Below are 16,414 nucleotides of genomic sequence, written 5' to 3' on the forward strand. Positions count from 1 at the left end.
AGAAAGTGTATTCTGGATCTTAAAAAGGCTCCTGGTTCTTAAAAAGGCTCCTGGTTCTTAAAAAGGCTCCTGGTTCCTAAAAAGGCTCCAGAGTGTCTTAGTTCTCAAAGAGTCTCCAAGTTCCTGAAAAGTTTAGAAAGAGTATCCTGGCTCCTAAAACGGCTCCTGGTTCTTAAAAAGGCTCCAGAATGTCTTAGTTCCTAAAGAGTCTCCAAGTTCCTGAAAAGTTCTAAAAGGGTATCCGGACTCCTACAAAGGCTCCTCGTTCTTAAAAAGGCTCCTGGTTCCTTAAAAGGCTCCAGAATGTCTTAGTTCTTGAAGAGTCTCCAAGTTCCTGAAAAGTTTAGAAAGGGTATTCTGGCTCCTAAAACTGCTATTGGTTCCTAAAGGGCTCCTGGATCCTGAAAAGAAAAGTTGTTGTGGACAAAAAAGCATGTCTTCTATTGACCCTTTTTTATAGTTATCTGAAGGAGTGGAGAAGAGTAGAGTTTGCAGAGTTTGACAACACATGTTGGTTTACTTTTCCCTAAAGGACAATGGTTGCACAATGTATATATAACGTCGCTGTCCAATGAAAAACACTTATCTCCATTTTTGTTGATTTTTAGTTTACTGCATAATTTGAACAGACAAACTCTCCCTTACACTGTGACAAAATTTCTTGATGAACGGACCAATAAAAACTCTTTAAAATGACCTGAAGTAAACTCTTTTTACATTGACTTCCATTGAAAGTTGTTGATTTTTTTCTCTTTCTGTTTTGGAGTTAAGTGTTTTTATTGGACAGCGACGATATAAACCTTTGCCCTCCATGTGGCAGACTGGGGTTTGGTTCCACACCTAGACTAGGACCAGGAGGATTCCTAACCCCAAGTTTGGGCTGGATTGTTGCGTAAGAGGCTAAGGGAGAAATGTGTTGGATGCAGAAACTGTGGCAGGAGTCCACAAGCATCTAGAGCCAACACTGCTGTCTATTGTTTTACACAAAGAGCTGTGTTCCAATAAACAGAAAGGGCTGTTTTCCAATAACTCCACCTCCCTTCTATTCCTCTTCTCTTCACCCCTTTTGTATTTGGCTTAGTGTGTATTTGCATGTGTGCGTGTCCCCGCACACACACACAGACACACACCTAGAGACAGTACATTAAAGTGAGAGAGATGAAGGGAACAGAGGATGCAAAGAAAAGAGGGAACAATTAGAGAAAGGCTGCCCGCCGGCAGGTTGCTAATTACTCTGATTGATGTGCCCCGAAACAGCTGTGTGGAGTTTGGAGTTAGAACTTTCACTCTCTTTCTCTCTCTCTCTCTCTTTCTCTTTTTATTCTTCTCTCTCTCTCTCTCTCTTTTTCTCTGTAACTGTGTCCTAAAGTCTAGACTTCAGCCGAGGTGTGCTGCATTTCTTGGCCACTACGTCATAGAAATCTGTTCCAGATTGAAAGTACAGCCGGAAAATGCAGACGATGGTCTGCACCATTCTGAGGATGCAACTGCATCTTATGTGCTTTTTTCCTCACACTGGAAATTCATGTGCATCCATTCCTCTCAGTTCCAGCCTTTCTCTTTGGTACAATTTTGAGGATGCAGCTGATGTTTATGGCCCTCAGTTACCTACAATTCTCTGTGCATGTACAGGAAAAAAATAAGTATCTCATAAATTGTTAAAACAAATGGTTAAAAAAAAAAAAACGAAGCCTCCAGAGCAATTCTTATTTTAATCAAAAGTTCCATTGAATCATTTTAGAATGAGTTGGAAGAATGTAACTGTATTGATTGTACTGTAACTGTAACTGTACTGGTTGTTTAGATTAATTAAGCTCTATTAAACATTGTAGGAATAGACTTGAGGGATTAAGCACATTGAACCATTTCAGGATGAATTAGGGATTTTGCAGCTATATTGGTCACTTCTTGGCCTTTATTGCTGGATTTCTTGTCCATTACGTCATAGAAGACTGTTCCAGATTGAAGGTACAGAAAAATGCAGCTGATGGTCTGCATCATTTTGAGGACGCAACTGATGTTTATGGTTCTCAGTTACCCACAGTTCTCTGTGCATGTACATTGCAAATAAAAGAAAAAAATCAGTATCTCAAAAATTGGTCAAAAAATGTTTAAAAAACGAAGCCTCCAGAGCAATTCTTATTTTTAAAGTTTTTTCTAGCCTAGATTTTGGAATTCTAATGCTCTCTCCCTCTTTCTCTTTCACTATATCTGCGTTTTTATATCTGTATATTCTCGCTCTCTGTCTCCATCACCCCATTTCTCCTTCTCTCTTTTCTCTCTCTCTCTCTCTCTCTGCCTCAATTGTACATAAGAAATCTCCCCTGTTTCTTATCAAATCTTCCTTCTGAACACCTTTTCCATCTCCTTTAGTGTCATTCGGAGGAAGGAAAATGCACTTGTTTATTTTCAGTGTCTCGTCTGCCTTCACTCACTGGAAATTCATGTGCGTCCATCCTTCTCAGTTCCGGTCTTCTCTCTTTTTGCTACAATTTTGTCTCGTGCTGTTGCTTCTAAAGCTTCTTCTTTTTAAGCTCAGTTCAAGCTTCTTATTTGAACAAGTTTAGGAAGATTTAGAATGAAGCTTCTTTGAAAATTCATCACTCTAGTTCTGTTAAAAGTTCCATTGAATCATTTTGGAATGATTTGGAAGAGTGAAACTTTATGGAAAACCTGTGGGGTTGAATGAATTAATTAAGCTCTATTAAACATTGTAGGAATGGACCTCCAGGATTAAGTACATTGGACCATTTTGGGATGAGTTGCAGTTATGTTGGTAATTTCTTGGCCTTTATTGCTGCATTTCTTGTCCACTACCTCTGGTTGAAGGTACAACTGAAAAATGCAGCCAATGGTCTGCACCATTTTGAGGATGCAACTGATATTTTTGGCTCTCATTTACCCATAATTCTCTGTGGATGTACATTTCAGAGGACAAAAAAATATATAAAAAATAAAGCCTCCAGAGCAATTTTCATTTTTTATTTATTTATTTATTTATTTATTCATGTTTTTATTTTAGTTGTAGTAATGGACTTTTTTCGGGATGGGTTTGGGATGTTGCAGCTGTACTGGTCATCTTTAGGATGGGCTGAAGTGGAGAATCACCCTTTGGGATGAATTAGAGTGATTAGGCTCCTTTAAATACTTTTAGGGTGGTTTGGGGTAATTAAACTCCATTGGGTATCTTTGGGATGAACTGGAGTGATTTGGAATTGATATAGTGTGGGATGAGGTTTCCTTGAGTTCCTTTGGGATAATGTGGAAAGAGGAGGCTCAGTTGAATTCTCCTGGGATTAATTAAAATAATTAATCTCCATTTAACCAATGAACACATTTGGAATCTCCACTGAACTCTTTTAGGATAAGTTCAAATGATAAAGCTACATTTAATTCCTTTAGAATTAGAGTGATAAATGTTTCACTGGAGACATTTGAGTTGAGTAAGAGTGTTGATTGTAACTCCATCTAGCACAGTTGAGTTGAGATGTATTGGAACCTGAAGTACTTGACTCTGTTCAACTATACTCACGTTTTAATACCTGGTACCTGGTTTATTTTCCAATATGACAAAAAAAAATAAATAAAAGTGCACACGGCTCCAGGTCACAGGTACCAAACTAGCCTAATAGTTGAGTTAAGTTGAGCAGTGCAGGTACCATGCAGTGGAAAAAAGTGCTTATTATGTGTTCCTCAAAGTTTTAGAAGGTTTCGCACACTTAAAAAACGTTTGTTCAAAGAGTGTGTGGTTATTTGTATGTGTGTGTGTGTGTGTGTGTGTGTGTGTTAGAAGGCCATTGAGGTTGTAAGTGTTCTACTTCACTTCACTATCCTCACTTTCTCCATGAAGCAGATCTCATAAGTGCATTATAGTCTCTGCGGAATGCTTTGTGTGTGTGTGTGTGTGTGTGTGTGTGTGTGTGAAATGTTTCTCTGTGAGTGTGTACGGGCAGGTGAGAGAGGCTGAGCTAGTTCTTTAGGGTTGTCTCATTTTATTTGCCATTTCAATTGGCAGGATGACATTTCTGCATCACTGAAAAAAAATCACTACGGATATTTTTGGCGCATCCGAACCCAGTCCACCTGGCTTCTCGGAAAACTCCCAGAGTCAAGTGTGTGAGTGTGTGTAGTGTGTATAGTGCCAGTCAGAAGTCTGGACACACTTCACTTAAAGCTTATATTGTCAAATTGTTCAGTTGAAAATGTGATATTAGGCCTCCACATAATACATCATTTTAAAAACCACAATCATTTAAAACTCAACACATATCTCATGCTTCTATGATTTAGTGTGGTGTTGCATCTTTATTTACTACATTATATACATGTACACAGAGTGATCTATTTTAAGCGTTAATTTTGTTTGTTGTTGATGACTATGGTTTACAGCCAATAAAAAAAACAAAAATCAGTGTCTCAAAAAATTAGAATATTATGTAACACCAATTGGCTCTTTTGGCAGTGTGGGCAGTGTGCCAAATCCTGCTGGAAAATGAAATCCACATCTCTATAAAAGTTGTCAGTAGCAGAGGGAAGCATAAAGTGCTGTAAGATTTTCCAGGAAAACAAAACTGCACTGACTTTAGACTTGATAATAAAACACAGTGGATCAACAGCAGCAGATGACATGTCTCTCCAAACCATCATTGATTGGTGGAAACGTCACACTAGACCTCAAGCAGTTTGGACTGTGTGTCTCTCCTCCACTCTTCCTCCAGACTCCTTGACACCACTAAATATAATGCACTATATTGAAACATAATCTCTTTACTGTGATTTGCATTGTCAAGTCCTTGCCAATACACACTCCTGGACCCATTCACATAGCACCAACTATCAGGCCTGGCTCAAACTGTGAAAATTCAACCTCACTCACAAGATAATACCTCACGACTTATATAGGTGTGAATGTAATTCGTGTTTGAAGCCATTTCCTAAAGTATAACACTTGCATGCTCTCCTGTGACTTTCACTTACCAGTGCAGTGCAGCCATTACTGGTAATTGTTATTTCAGTGTCAGTTACTTTTTTTTTTAATCCAGCTTCGGAACGAGGGAATAGAATAAGGGCAGAGAATGAGAGAAAAGAGGAGGAGGACAGTCCAGAGCCAGCTTGCAGTGCCAAGCAAAGAGTGGGGCAATCTGTCGCAAGAGGACGGAAATAATAAGAGAAGATGATGAAGAAATCAATGATGATGATGAAACTAGAGAAAGAAGAAATGGAGCAAAGAAGCAACGGGAAGAAAAGGAATAAGGGACGCAGATGGAAAAGGAGTGGAAGAAATAGGATAGCAGTAATAGAGGAAAGAGGAAGCGCATGGAGGAAAACAAAGGAAAAACAAAGGAGAAGAAGATAGCTTTGACAGTAATGGATGGAGCAGAGATGTAGAGTGTGTTGGTGGTTGGATATGGTTGGAGGAGAGAGAGAGAGGGAGGGTTGCAAATTAGGAGGGAAGAGAAGTGAAGGGAAGGGAAGATAGAGTTCTCCTTCACTTGATTCAACCCAAATTGGATTGTGTTTAACGTCCTGGCACAATTGATGAGCATTGAACGCCCAACACCCTTAGATCTCGAATTTTATTGCACTTCTGCTCATTTTGATTTCTCACTGTATTTCTGTAATGTGACCTACGTGCAGATCCATACTACGATTAAAGTTTCAGTGCAGTAGCAGCACATTAGAAGATGTTGATGGCTTTTATTAAACTCTCTCTCTCTCTCTCTTTCTATCTATTTCGCTCTCTTGCTTTTCTCCATGTCCTTCATGAATATTTGAGAAGCTCTGGACCTCACATAGCTTTCTCACAGGGCTACTCCCAAGTTTAATGCTCGCTCGTCCCTCTGATACTGTCAAGGAAGCCAAACACAGAATTGATAAGCATAAGGCTTATAAGAATAGTCAGGGGCAGGCAGGGTCAATAACCATATAGCAGCATAAATACTCAGGAAATGCACAACAGGGTAAGAAGGACAAGGCAAAGAAATGGTACAAAAAGTACAAAAAATTGGTTGGCAAAGAGAAAAAAACAAACAATAATGGGCTAGGCAAAAAAGATAAAAAGAGAAGCAAAAAGGGTTGGTAACAAACGGTCAAAACAACAAAGGAAATGCAAGGTAGAAGAGCTACAGTATGTGAAAAGATTCAATACCAGGCAAAGACTGAGGGTAAACAGGGGCTATTTATATTAAAGAGTCCAGATGTAAGCAATAATTAGAAGCACGGCGAGCCAGAAAGCCGATGCATCATGTAATCTGGCATGTCCGTGAGGTTGAGGGCAGATGCTTCATGGGATATGGAGTCTTTCTTGAGAAAACTCCAGAGTATGTGGCAGGCAGACAGACAGTAACAGGACTGACAGATACAAGCCATATAAATGTTGCAGTATATTGAAAGTATTTGCTCCTCCATCCAAATGTATTGATTTTTAAGTGTTCCAATCACTTCCAAGGCCACGTGTGTATAAAAGCAGGCATTTAAGAAATGCTTCTACATACATTAGTGAAAGGATGAGTAACTCTCAGGAGCTCTGTGAAGTGTGGTACCAGTTGTGAAATTTCCTCACTACTAGATATTCCACAGCCAACTGTCAGTGATATTATAACACAGAGGAAGCGATTGGGAACAACAGCAACTCATCCACAAAGTAGTAAACCATGTAAAATAACAGAGCGGGATCAGCAGATGCTAAGGAGTGTAGTCCATAGAGGTTGCCAACTGATTTTTCAAGAGTCAATCAGTACAGACTTCCAAACTTCACCACTATGAGCGGGAGATCGCAGGTCCGAAAGCTCAAGAGCTTCATGGAATGGAAGATGCAATGGTGTAAAGCACGCCTCTAAAAGACTCAATGGACACGTCTCTTCTGGAGTGATGATTCTCGCTTTTTCTGGCAAACAAATATATGAGTTTGGGTTTGGCTGTTGCCAAATGAATGGTACTTGTCTGACTTCGCTGTGGAAGGGAGGTCATAGTTTGGGGTTGTTTTTTTATACTTTGCGGCAACAGTTTGAAAACCACCCATTACTGTTCCAACATGAACATGAAGGTCATGTTAAAATTATGTTTGGGAAAACCCTCTCAAAACTGGTATTCTTAAAGTTACATAATTGTTAAAGTTTGGAAATTTGTCAAATTAATTTTTATCAGAAAAAAAAAACAGATTTAAAAAGATTCAGGATTGTGTGTATCATATTAAATTAAAACATTTGCAGAAATTATTGTTTAACCCTTTCACCTGTGGGATTGGAACACCAATTCAGCTTTAATTTCACAGATTTATTGTCTTCTGATCACTTATTAGTTTCTCTACAACATATAGTACATCTTTAAAATGCAGGAACTGCTGAAATGTAGCAGTGCCCATACTCTCACTTTGGTAAGTTTGAGTTGTTTGGACCATTGTAGGTAGTCAGATTGTAACGTTACAGAGCGGAGTCAGACGCACGCGGTAAAAACTAGATGAGGCTTTAATAAATGGGGCAAAAACAGAGAGCGTAGTAGTAATACAGGCGAGGGTCAGAACCAGAGAGACAATAAACCAATGCATTAGAGCTGGAACGTTAGACAAAGAGTAAACCTGAGCCAAAATACAGAGTCAAAAAAACGGAAGATCACAGAGTAAACAAAGCAGAACGGGCGAGACAAAAAACGGAGTCAAAAGGGGAAAAAACGGGTCATACACGGTAATACAAAAAGATAGAGAACGCTCGGTATGTCGCTGGATAACAGTGGCAATACTTCGCGGAAAACAAGTGAAAATAGACTGACTTATATACAGTAAGTTAATAACAAACAGCTGAAAGCAATCTCAGAATTCCGGTGATGACGAGAGAGAGAAGGTGCGCTGATTGGTGGAGTCCGGACACGTGTCAGACACAGATGCATTCTGGGGGTTGGAGTCCTGAGGCAGAGATTGTCCATTGACAGATACAGAGGAGTCCCGGTTTTGGACTACACAGTCAGTAATAGACGTGACACAGATACTACTTGTGAAAGGGTTAACTGGTAATGTTATTTTTTTTACCTGAGTAGATTTATAGTTGCAATTTAGTCCCTAATTTGGACAGTCATTGCAAACTCATTAATTAAAACAAATCAGTAGACAATTTCTCTTTAATTTGTCCTTGGAAATCAATGACTTGAGTGGGCAGACCACTGGCGAGTTGGCATTGGCTGACCTAATAAGGACACTCATATTTTTTCATCATTTTTTTCGTATGATGATGATATGGAGGCCCGCCAGCTATGCCGAGGCTCTCTAGTCGATTGCCTGTTCCACCCATAGCTGGCTCTGTTCCTGCTAGCCATGATGGAAAGCGGTGTGTTTTGGGATTGGCTCTGAGGTGTGGTGCTCTCTCCAGGTGTGCTGTGTTTTGTTTTATGTGTGTGTGTGTGTGTGTGTGTGAGAGAGATTAATGTAGAGGATCCACTCTGGGGTGTATCTGTACTTCGCCTGTGGAGAAAATGGATGAACGCAGTAAGCAGGCGCCGGAGGAGTGCGGCTTCTGTTCAAGGCCGATTCTCAATGAATTACAAATCAGCTCCTGCTTAGACTGTGGATAAGACATGCATAAACAAATACACACTATACTACACAACAGCAAGCTCTGCTTTACTCACTCACACACACACACACACACACACACATGCATGCATATACACATATGCGTACACAAATACACACACACACATTTTAGTTAATGAGAGTATGATATATCCAAAACGCACAAAGATAAAAAGCTCAATATGTACTGTGTGTTATATTTTGCACTGAATTATAAGGTGCACAATCAATGAACGTCTATTTTCTGGTCCATTTTCTTACATAAAGCACACTGGATTATAATGCGCATTAAGCAACACTAGTAAGGATACCTGCATCAAATGGAGCAAGGGTGTCTCGCCTAAGTAAACAAAACTGTAATTCAAAGTCAAATGAGTGCTGAATTTGAATCTACAGAGATTTCTCTCATAAAAACTGTTTATTTGGGTGAGTAAAGAGCTTTCGTTTCTTTACAGTAAGCTTGGATTTCCAATATTTTGGGACTAAGGGTGAGTTTTCAATGAAGTTTCTCCAGCACTAAGGCTGGGTTCAGCAGCATTAGCCACTAAACGAAGTGCTAGCAGGACGTAAACACCACCCAAAAGCACTAGAATGAGGAACCCAGAGGGTTTCAGTGAGCCAGGGCACTGTCAGCTAGTTATTCGACCCAACAGGCTTGTTTTAACATGGCAAGCACACAGACTACAGTCCAATATAAAAATCTGTTTGTGATTGACCCTCTGATTCAACCCACTGCCCATTCCCTAGTTCTGCTTTCACACTCCAGGTTGCCAGGTGTGGAACACAATAGCAGGCAAACACAACAAGCTGCAGCTTCGCCATTCATATAGAAAAGCTAAAAGAGTTACAAATACAACCTGAGTAAATATTAGCAATGCATTTGAATGAAGGAGACTGCTTAGAGCCCAGAAGGGCTACAAGACACATGGCGAGCTGGGTGGTTCTTCTAACTAGGGGAGCCCTGAGCTTCAGTTAATGTTAGCTAACCATAGCTAGGTAATTCATCACAAGCTCAAAACGTTTGAGAAGATATGTTGTGGCAAAATCAGAACATAAACAACAAATACCAAATAAAAAGTTACAAGTCCTTTCATTAAAACGTCTGAAACTATAGTATGCTGAACAAAATCCCATAGCCAATTGATAGAGATGGCACAATCAATTAATCTTAGGAAAATTCAGCATCGTCTTCCATAAGATACATTAGCAGTCAAAAGTTTGGACACAGATTCTCATTAATATTTGTTATTTATTTGTATAACTTACTATATTGCAGACTAATATTAATATTCAATAGGGATGAGTTGAGAGGGATGAAAAAGCAATTTATAAGAGCTCAGCACCTCTAAAACTCTAAAACCATTCCAGGTTCTACCTTATGAAGCTGGTTGACCATGAGAATCTGCCAAGAGTGGGTAAAGCTGACATCATAGCAAAGGGTGCTAATTTGAAGAATCTAAAAAATATATAAAATACATTTTTGCTGGTTTAACACTTTTTTTTGTTAACTTCATAATTGTATATGTGTTCCTTCATAGTTTTGATGTCTTTAATATTATTTTTTTAATGGAGAAAGTAATAAATAATATAAATAAAGTAAAAAATAACTTTTGAGTCAAATGTTCTCTATAAAAAAGAATATCAGAAAAGTGAAATTAGTATTTTATTATTTTTTTGTTTGGTACAATTTTAAATTAGAAAAATGAAGGGGTGCTATGAAAAGGTCTGGATGCCTCAATAGATTTGAGCTCTCATAAAACTTCTTCTACCAAGGTCTCAGACCTTTCTGAACTTGTCAGGGGTGCAGCGTTAGAAAAGGTCAGGTGATGCAAATTTCAAACCTTAATAAATATGCTGATACTGAAACCTTATCCAAACATCAACCTCTTAAATGTCGGGTTCACACTGCACCACTTTCTTAGTCATTTGATTATTCAGCGTTTCATAATACACACCTTTTCTGTCATGTTGTGGTTTGTATACAACTTAAGCCATCAGTGACACAGATAACCAGATAACATGCCCATGTAATTCCATACGGTTTTGCCCACCTGTTCCATGTTAATACCACATATTACCCACCCCTAGTTATAGACAGTGGTATGATCACACAGCCCCACAGCATGATGGAACCACCACCACATTTTACTGTGGGGAGCAGTAAAGTGTTTATCTTGGAAGGTTGTGTTCTTTTTCTATCATGCATAAATAACCACCCTCCAAATAACTTAAATAATTTTAGTTTCATCAGTCCACACCCAGCACCTTATTCCAAAATGAAGCTGACTTGTTCAAATGTGCTTTAGCTTTAGTATACCTCAAGGGACTCTGTTTGTGGCGGGTGCTCAGAAAAAGTTTCTTCTGCATTTATTACTCTCCCATAGAGCTTCTCCTTGTGTAAAGTGCGCTGAATAGTGAATAGATGATGATGTAGGTGTTTGGAGCTCTGGAGGTCTGTGGGTTGACTATGACCGTTCTCACCATCCTTCTCCTCTGCTTATCTGAGATTTTTCTTTACTAGAACTGTGTCTTTGGTTCCTTATTTCCTCACTCTGTTCCTCACAGTGGAAACTGCAGCTGAAATCTCTGAGATATTAAAGCTTTTTGTATCCTTCCTCTAAAAACCATGATGCTAAATAATCTTTGTTTTGAGGTCATTTGAGAGTTTTGTAGTTCTGTTTTGAGGCTCCCATGTTGCTACTTTTTAGAGAAGATGAAAAGAAAGAAGAAAAACTTTTTTTTTAGCAATTGGCTCCTTAACACTTTCTCATAATTGGGTTCACCTGTGTATGTAGGTCAAGGGTCAATGAGCTCATCAAATAAATTTTGTGTTCCAATAATTAGTGCTAAAAGAATTCAGATTAGTAAAATGATAAGGGTACCTGTGAATTTTTTTTTATTGCACACTTTCTTTAAATTCTGTAAACTTAATTTTTACTTCTCAAATATCACTGTGTTCCTCTGCTATATGATATATTTAATGGAAAGTTAAAATGAATATTCTCTCTCTCTCTCTCTCTCTCTCTCTCTCTCTCTCTCTCTCTCTTTCAGGATGGTAGAATACTCCCTTGATCTCCAGAACATCAACCTCTCCGCCATCAGAACAGTGCGTGTGCTCAGGCCGCTCAAAGCCATCAACAGAGTGCCAAGTGAGTCATTCCCTCTCTGTGTGTGTGTCAGTGTGTTTATAACCATGCCTTCATATATACATGTTGCCTTTATACTATTGTATTAGTAGTGAGGTAGTAAGGCACAGAGGGGATAATCACACTGGGGCACATGGGCACCCTTGGGTGTTTTTTTCTGGCCTGATCCCTTACAGTCCTCATAAACAAAGGTCTAGTTCACAGTGGGGACTGTGTAGAAATACATAAGCTGTATAATGCAGAGGTGGACAGTTATATTTAATATTTAAGACCATTATCTACCCAGTATTTGTACTTTACTTGGGTATGTCTATAATGGAAAACTTTTTACTTTTGCATTTTAAATTTCAACAAATTTTATCTATATATTCAGTACATTTACTACAACAGACTCATTACATTTACAAAGAAAATTAAAAGCTATTTTTAAAGAAACACTTTTTTTCTGTTTTTTTTCTTTAAACTTTTACATAAAAAATGCAAACATTTACAAGATATGTGTATTATCATTCTAATTATTATTATATTAAATAATCCACTGTAACCAAAGAAGCGTACAAATCTGGGAAATATTTATGCATTCAAAAATACTAAACATAAAAAATATATAATAATATAATATATATATATATATATATATATATATATATATTTTTTTTTTTTCTGATTTTACTATTTATAGGTTTATAAATAGTGTTATTTATGTACAAATGCAAAAGCTAATAAAAAAAAATATTGTAATTTATGCAAAAATGCTAACCTAATTTAAGATTTTTATTGTCACGTCACAGAGCACAGGTGTATATGTGAGTAGAATAGTAAAATAAAATAAAATATACAGATAACTTTACAGTGTACACAGTATACACAATACACACAATAACTTACACTATAGACATATTGACAAATAGTATTGCACGAAAATACATTAAGTGTGACTGAATATATACACATACAATGCTATATAGATTTGCAGATATCTAGAGTATGTGTGTGAAAGTGAGGAAATAGTCCAGTAAAATACATTAAAGACATTTAAAAGATCCAAAATATTCAAAAGCAGTGTGTAAGACTGGTGGAGGAGAACATGCCAAGATGCATAAAAATCATGGGTATTCCACCAAATATTAGTATTGTTGTTGTTTCTAAATGAATATAAATTATTTTGTTTGCATTACTGTATTTCTTATAGGTCTGAAAGCTCTGCATCCTTTTCATTTTGTCAACCATTTCTTTAAAGCTGAACATAAATGCTCTAAATAAAACCTTTTTTTTTGGGATTCGGAAAAAGAAATTGCCAAATATTCTAAAACATATTCCTATAAATTGTAAAATCAGATAAAATGATCATTTTAACATGGTCTCTTTTTTTTGGAGCTGTATTTTAGATTAATGTAATATAAGAATTATTGGTACCACTTTAAAATAAGACTACCTTTATAAAAGGTTTATAAATGGTTTACAATTAGTTTATTAATGGTTACTAATTAGGTTGTAAATGCCTTAAAAATCATTAATAATCACCTGTTGTTTGCCAAATAGTGAACCCACAGAGATCTATATTGTTACCCTTTCTACGTACATGTTATAACTGATTATTAATGATTGTTAAGGCATTTACAACCTAATTAGTAACATTAATAAACTAATTGTAAACATTTATAAACGCTTTATAAAGGTAGTCTTATTTTAAAGTGGTACCAAATTATTTTACAAGGATCTTAGAGTGATGGCATAAAATAGGCAATTTTGATCCATAAAGAACCATTTTTGTGTTTGAAATGTGTTTAAAATGTAAAACAAAAATAATACTTATAGAACCAAGATGGTTCTTTTATGGCAATTTCTCAAAGAACCACTGGTAGCACCTTCTTTTAAAGAGATTCATTCATTTATTTATAAGGCAGCTCCTGCATTTTTATAGGGTCCAACTGTGAAAAGACCATGGTCTCAGTGGGCCAGTTTCCTCGTTCTGAACAAATCCATAAAACTATTAATAATTCCATGAATAAAACATGAAAAATATATTTTTATCCTCCACACATACTCTTATAAAATAAAATTATATTTTATTTATTTTATTTGGACATTTCATCTGTAATTTTCATCTTAATATAGCTGCGGTTTTTCTGACCAAGCACAAATACCTATTAAGTTGAGATATAATCTTGTTTATATTGATGGTGTAAATATTTTTCCATCTTTTTTTTTCTGTGACGGGGTTTGTTGGCTTCTTCTTGGATGCTCCAAATGATGTCACCTCCTTTATGTGATATCATTTTAAGTTAATTTTAATGTTTAATGGTCAAACAATATTCTGTACCCATTGTGGTACCCAAAGCGCTGCCACTATGATTCGGAGGTTGCTGGTTTAAATCCTGGTCATGCAGCTCGCCATCAGCTGCCGGTGCCCTGAGAGAGCACAATCGGCCTTGCTCTCTCTCTGGGTGGATAAATGACACTCTCTCACCTCATCACTCCTAGGGTGATGTTGATCAGGACAAGGCTGCCTCTGTGAGCTGATGTATCAGAACCAAGTCGCAGCGCTTTCCTCCGAGTGTGCTGTGATGGTACTCAGCAATTCTGCTTTAGCAGCAGGTCGACAAGAGACAGAGTCTGACTTTACATGTATCAGAGGAAGCTTGTGCTGGTCTTCACCCTTCTGGTGTTGGGGTATCACTAGTGATGGGGTAGTGCTAATGAGTGGGTTGGGAAATTGGCCTTGAATTGGGGAGAAAATGGGAAAAACTTAAATATAAATATATAAATGTTCGATTGAGCCTCATAACACTGTATAATGAGCAGCATATAGGCTAGCAAAAGCAAACTTTTACAATTATATTATATACTAATATTTTCAAAACCCACCAGAGACCACAGCAAACTTGGCAACCTTTTTCCACTCTGTATTACGCTGATTAGAGCCTCTTTGAATCAGCAGAGATTGATCATAAAGAACAGGAAATCCTGAAACTGCAATAATTAGCTTTTCTTCCATGCTTCTGTGAAACGCTTGAAACACCTGCTCTCTGATTGGATAGACGCATCACGTTGGAAGGATTCATTTGCATACAGTTCATCTGAGCTTAACTTTTTATTGCATCGCATCTCCTTGACATGCGTCCGAAGGAGCCCACACTTCCTATTCTTTGAAAATTAATGGAATACATCGCTGTGCATTGACTTGATGGAAGGTTTTTTTTTTTTGCAATATAAGTCACACTTAAAATCCTTTAATTTTCCCAAAAATTGTCAGTGTGTATTATAATCTGGTGCGAATTAAGTATGAAAATGGACCAAAAAATAGATAGCGCAATTTATAATCTGGCACGCTGTAAAAACTATTAGTGCTAAAGATAATAGTTAATCAGCAGCAGTTAGGTTGCTTAACTTTAGCACTGCTCCACTGCTATGTATCTGGATCATGTGCTTGAAGGGGGAGGGGTTTACCCCTTTCCAAGGGAAAGGGTTACACTCAAAAACAAAATGTTAGGGGTACAAATAAAAAAAAAGTGTTCTCTGCAAAGATTTATTTAAATTAAATACTGTTAGTATGATTTGGGGCATTAGGGATGATGACTGATGCTCACTAACACTGTTGTCACTGAATGCCATCAAATCCTCACAGCAGTTCTTTCTAAAAATCTATTAGAAAGCCTTCCCTGGACTATAAAGACAGTTACTGCAACAAAAACAGGATAAACTCTTTTAATACCCTTGATTTCACAAGACACAAAAACAGCCGTCAAGCGCTTACATATGAAGTGAAAAAAAAAACAGTAAAATTGAAGTCTCAGTGGGAAACTGTAAATATATGTGTACATGTTTTTCTCCTGGGTCGTCTGGCTGCTCTGCATTAGTTTGGTGCAGCTGCTCGCTGAGTGGGACTGAATTAAAGCAGGTTTGAAAGCCGTTACCTGTGAGTCACAGCTTGAACTGCAGCTAGATTAATCCGTCTCATAATTAGGCAGGAAAACTGTTTTCTCAGCGTGCCGGCCATCATTCACAGCCTCTCTCACCTGCGAGAAAACACAGCTGCCTTCTGTAGCGCCGTCTTTACGCGAGAGCACGTGTTTATCAATATTTCAGCACTGCACTGAAGCTTAAAAAGCAGAAATGCTAATTGAATTAGCATGCGTGCGGTTTGGCTGCAAGCGGAATTGATAAGGAGGATACTGGGAAGCGAGGAGGAGGGATTTAAGTGGAATCAAAAGCCCACGTGTGTGTAGAGTCATGTGTGTTTTTACAGTAAAATATATGGTCCACACACATACACACATATCCACACACACAGCCATAGACGCATATACACACACATACAACTAGTTAACCCACACCACTTGCTAACACAATTGCCTAAAATATGTTCGATGCATAGAAAGCAATAAAAAGATTTTTTTTTTTTACAGACAGAATGATAAATGGTAGAGATTAAGACAATTGCTGATACTGATTGAGGGCAGAGCCGGATGCCCCATCAACCTTTTTGAGGAAAACCTAGAAATTTAACCTACTTTTAAACAAACATTTGAAATCTAAGATGACATTACAGGAAAGAAAGTGTTTCACCCAAAACAACAGTTTTCAGGAGAAATAAATTTGTAGATTACTGTCCAAGATGATTTAATTAACTTGAATTAAGGATCCTAACATCAACACTTCTACTTAAAATAAATGTGCATATATTAACTGTTAAAAATATGTT

The 16,414-nt window shown here is 37.5% G+C and overlaps 1 protein-coding gene across 1 annotated transcript in view; it reads left to right on the top strand.

The window, feature by feature from the left end:
- cacna1ia (calcium voltage-gated channel subunit alpha1 Ia) overlaps positions 1 to 16,414 on the top strand; it is a 191,140-nt gene that overhangs the window by 19,081 nt on the left and 155,645 nt on the right. The window contains exon 3 of the mRNA XM_022675771.2: positions 11,615 to 11,712. Within this exon, the coding sequence (XP_022531492.2) occupies positions 11,615 to 11,712 (98 nt within the window). The remainder of the gene's footprint in view (positions 1 to 11,614; positions 11,713 to 16,414) is intronic.

The sequence above is a fragment of the Astyanax mexicanus genome, chromosome 19 (assembly GCF_023375975.1).
Source record: "Astyanax mexicanus isolate ESR-SI-001 chromosome 19, AstMex3_surface, whole genome shotgun sequence".
Classification (NCBI taxonomy): domain Eukaryota; kingdom Metazoa; phylum Chordata; class Actinopteri; order Characiformes; family Acestrorhamphidae; genus Astyanax; species Astyanax mexicanus.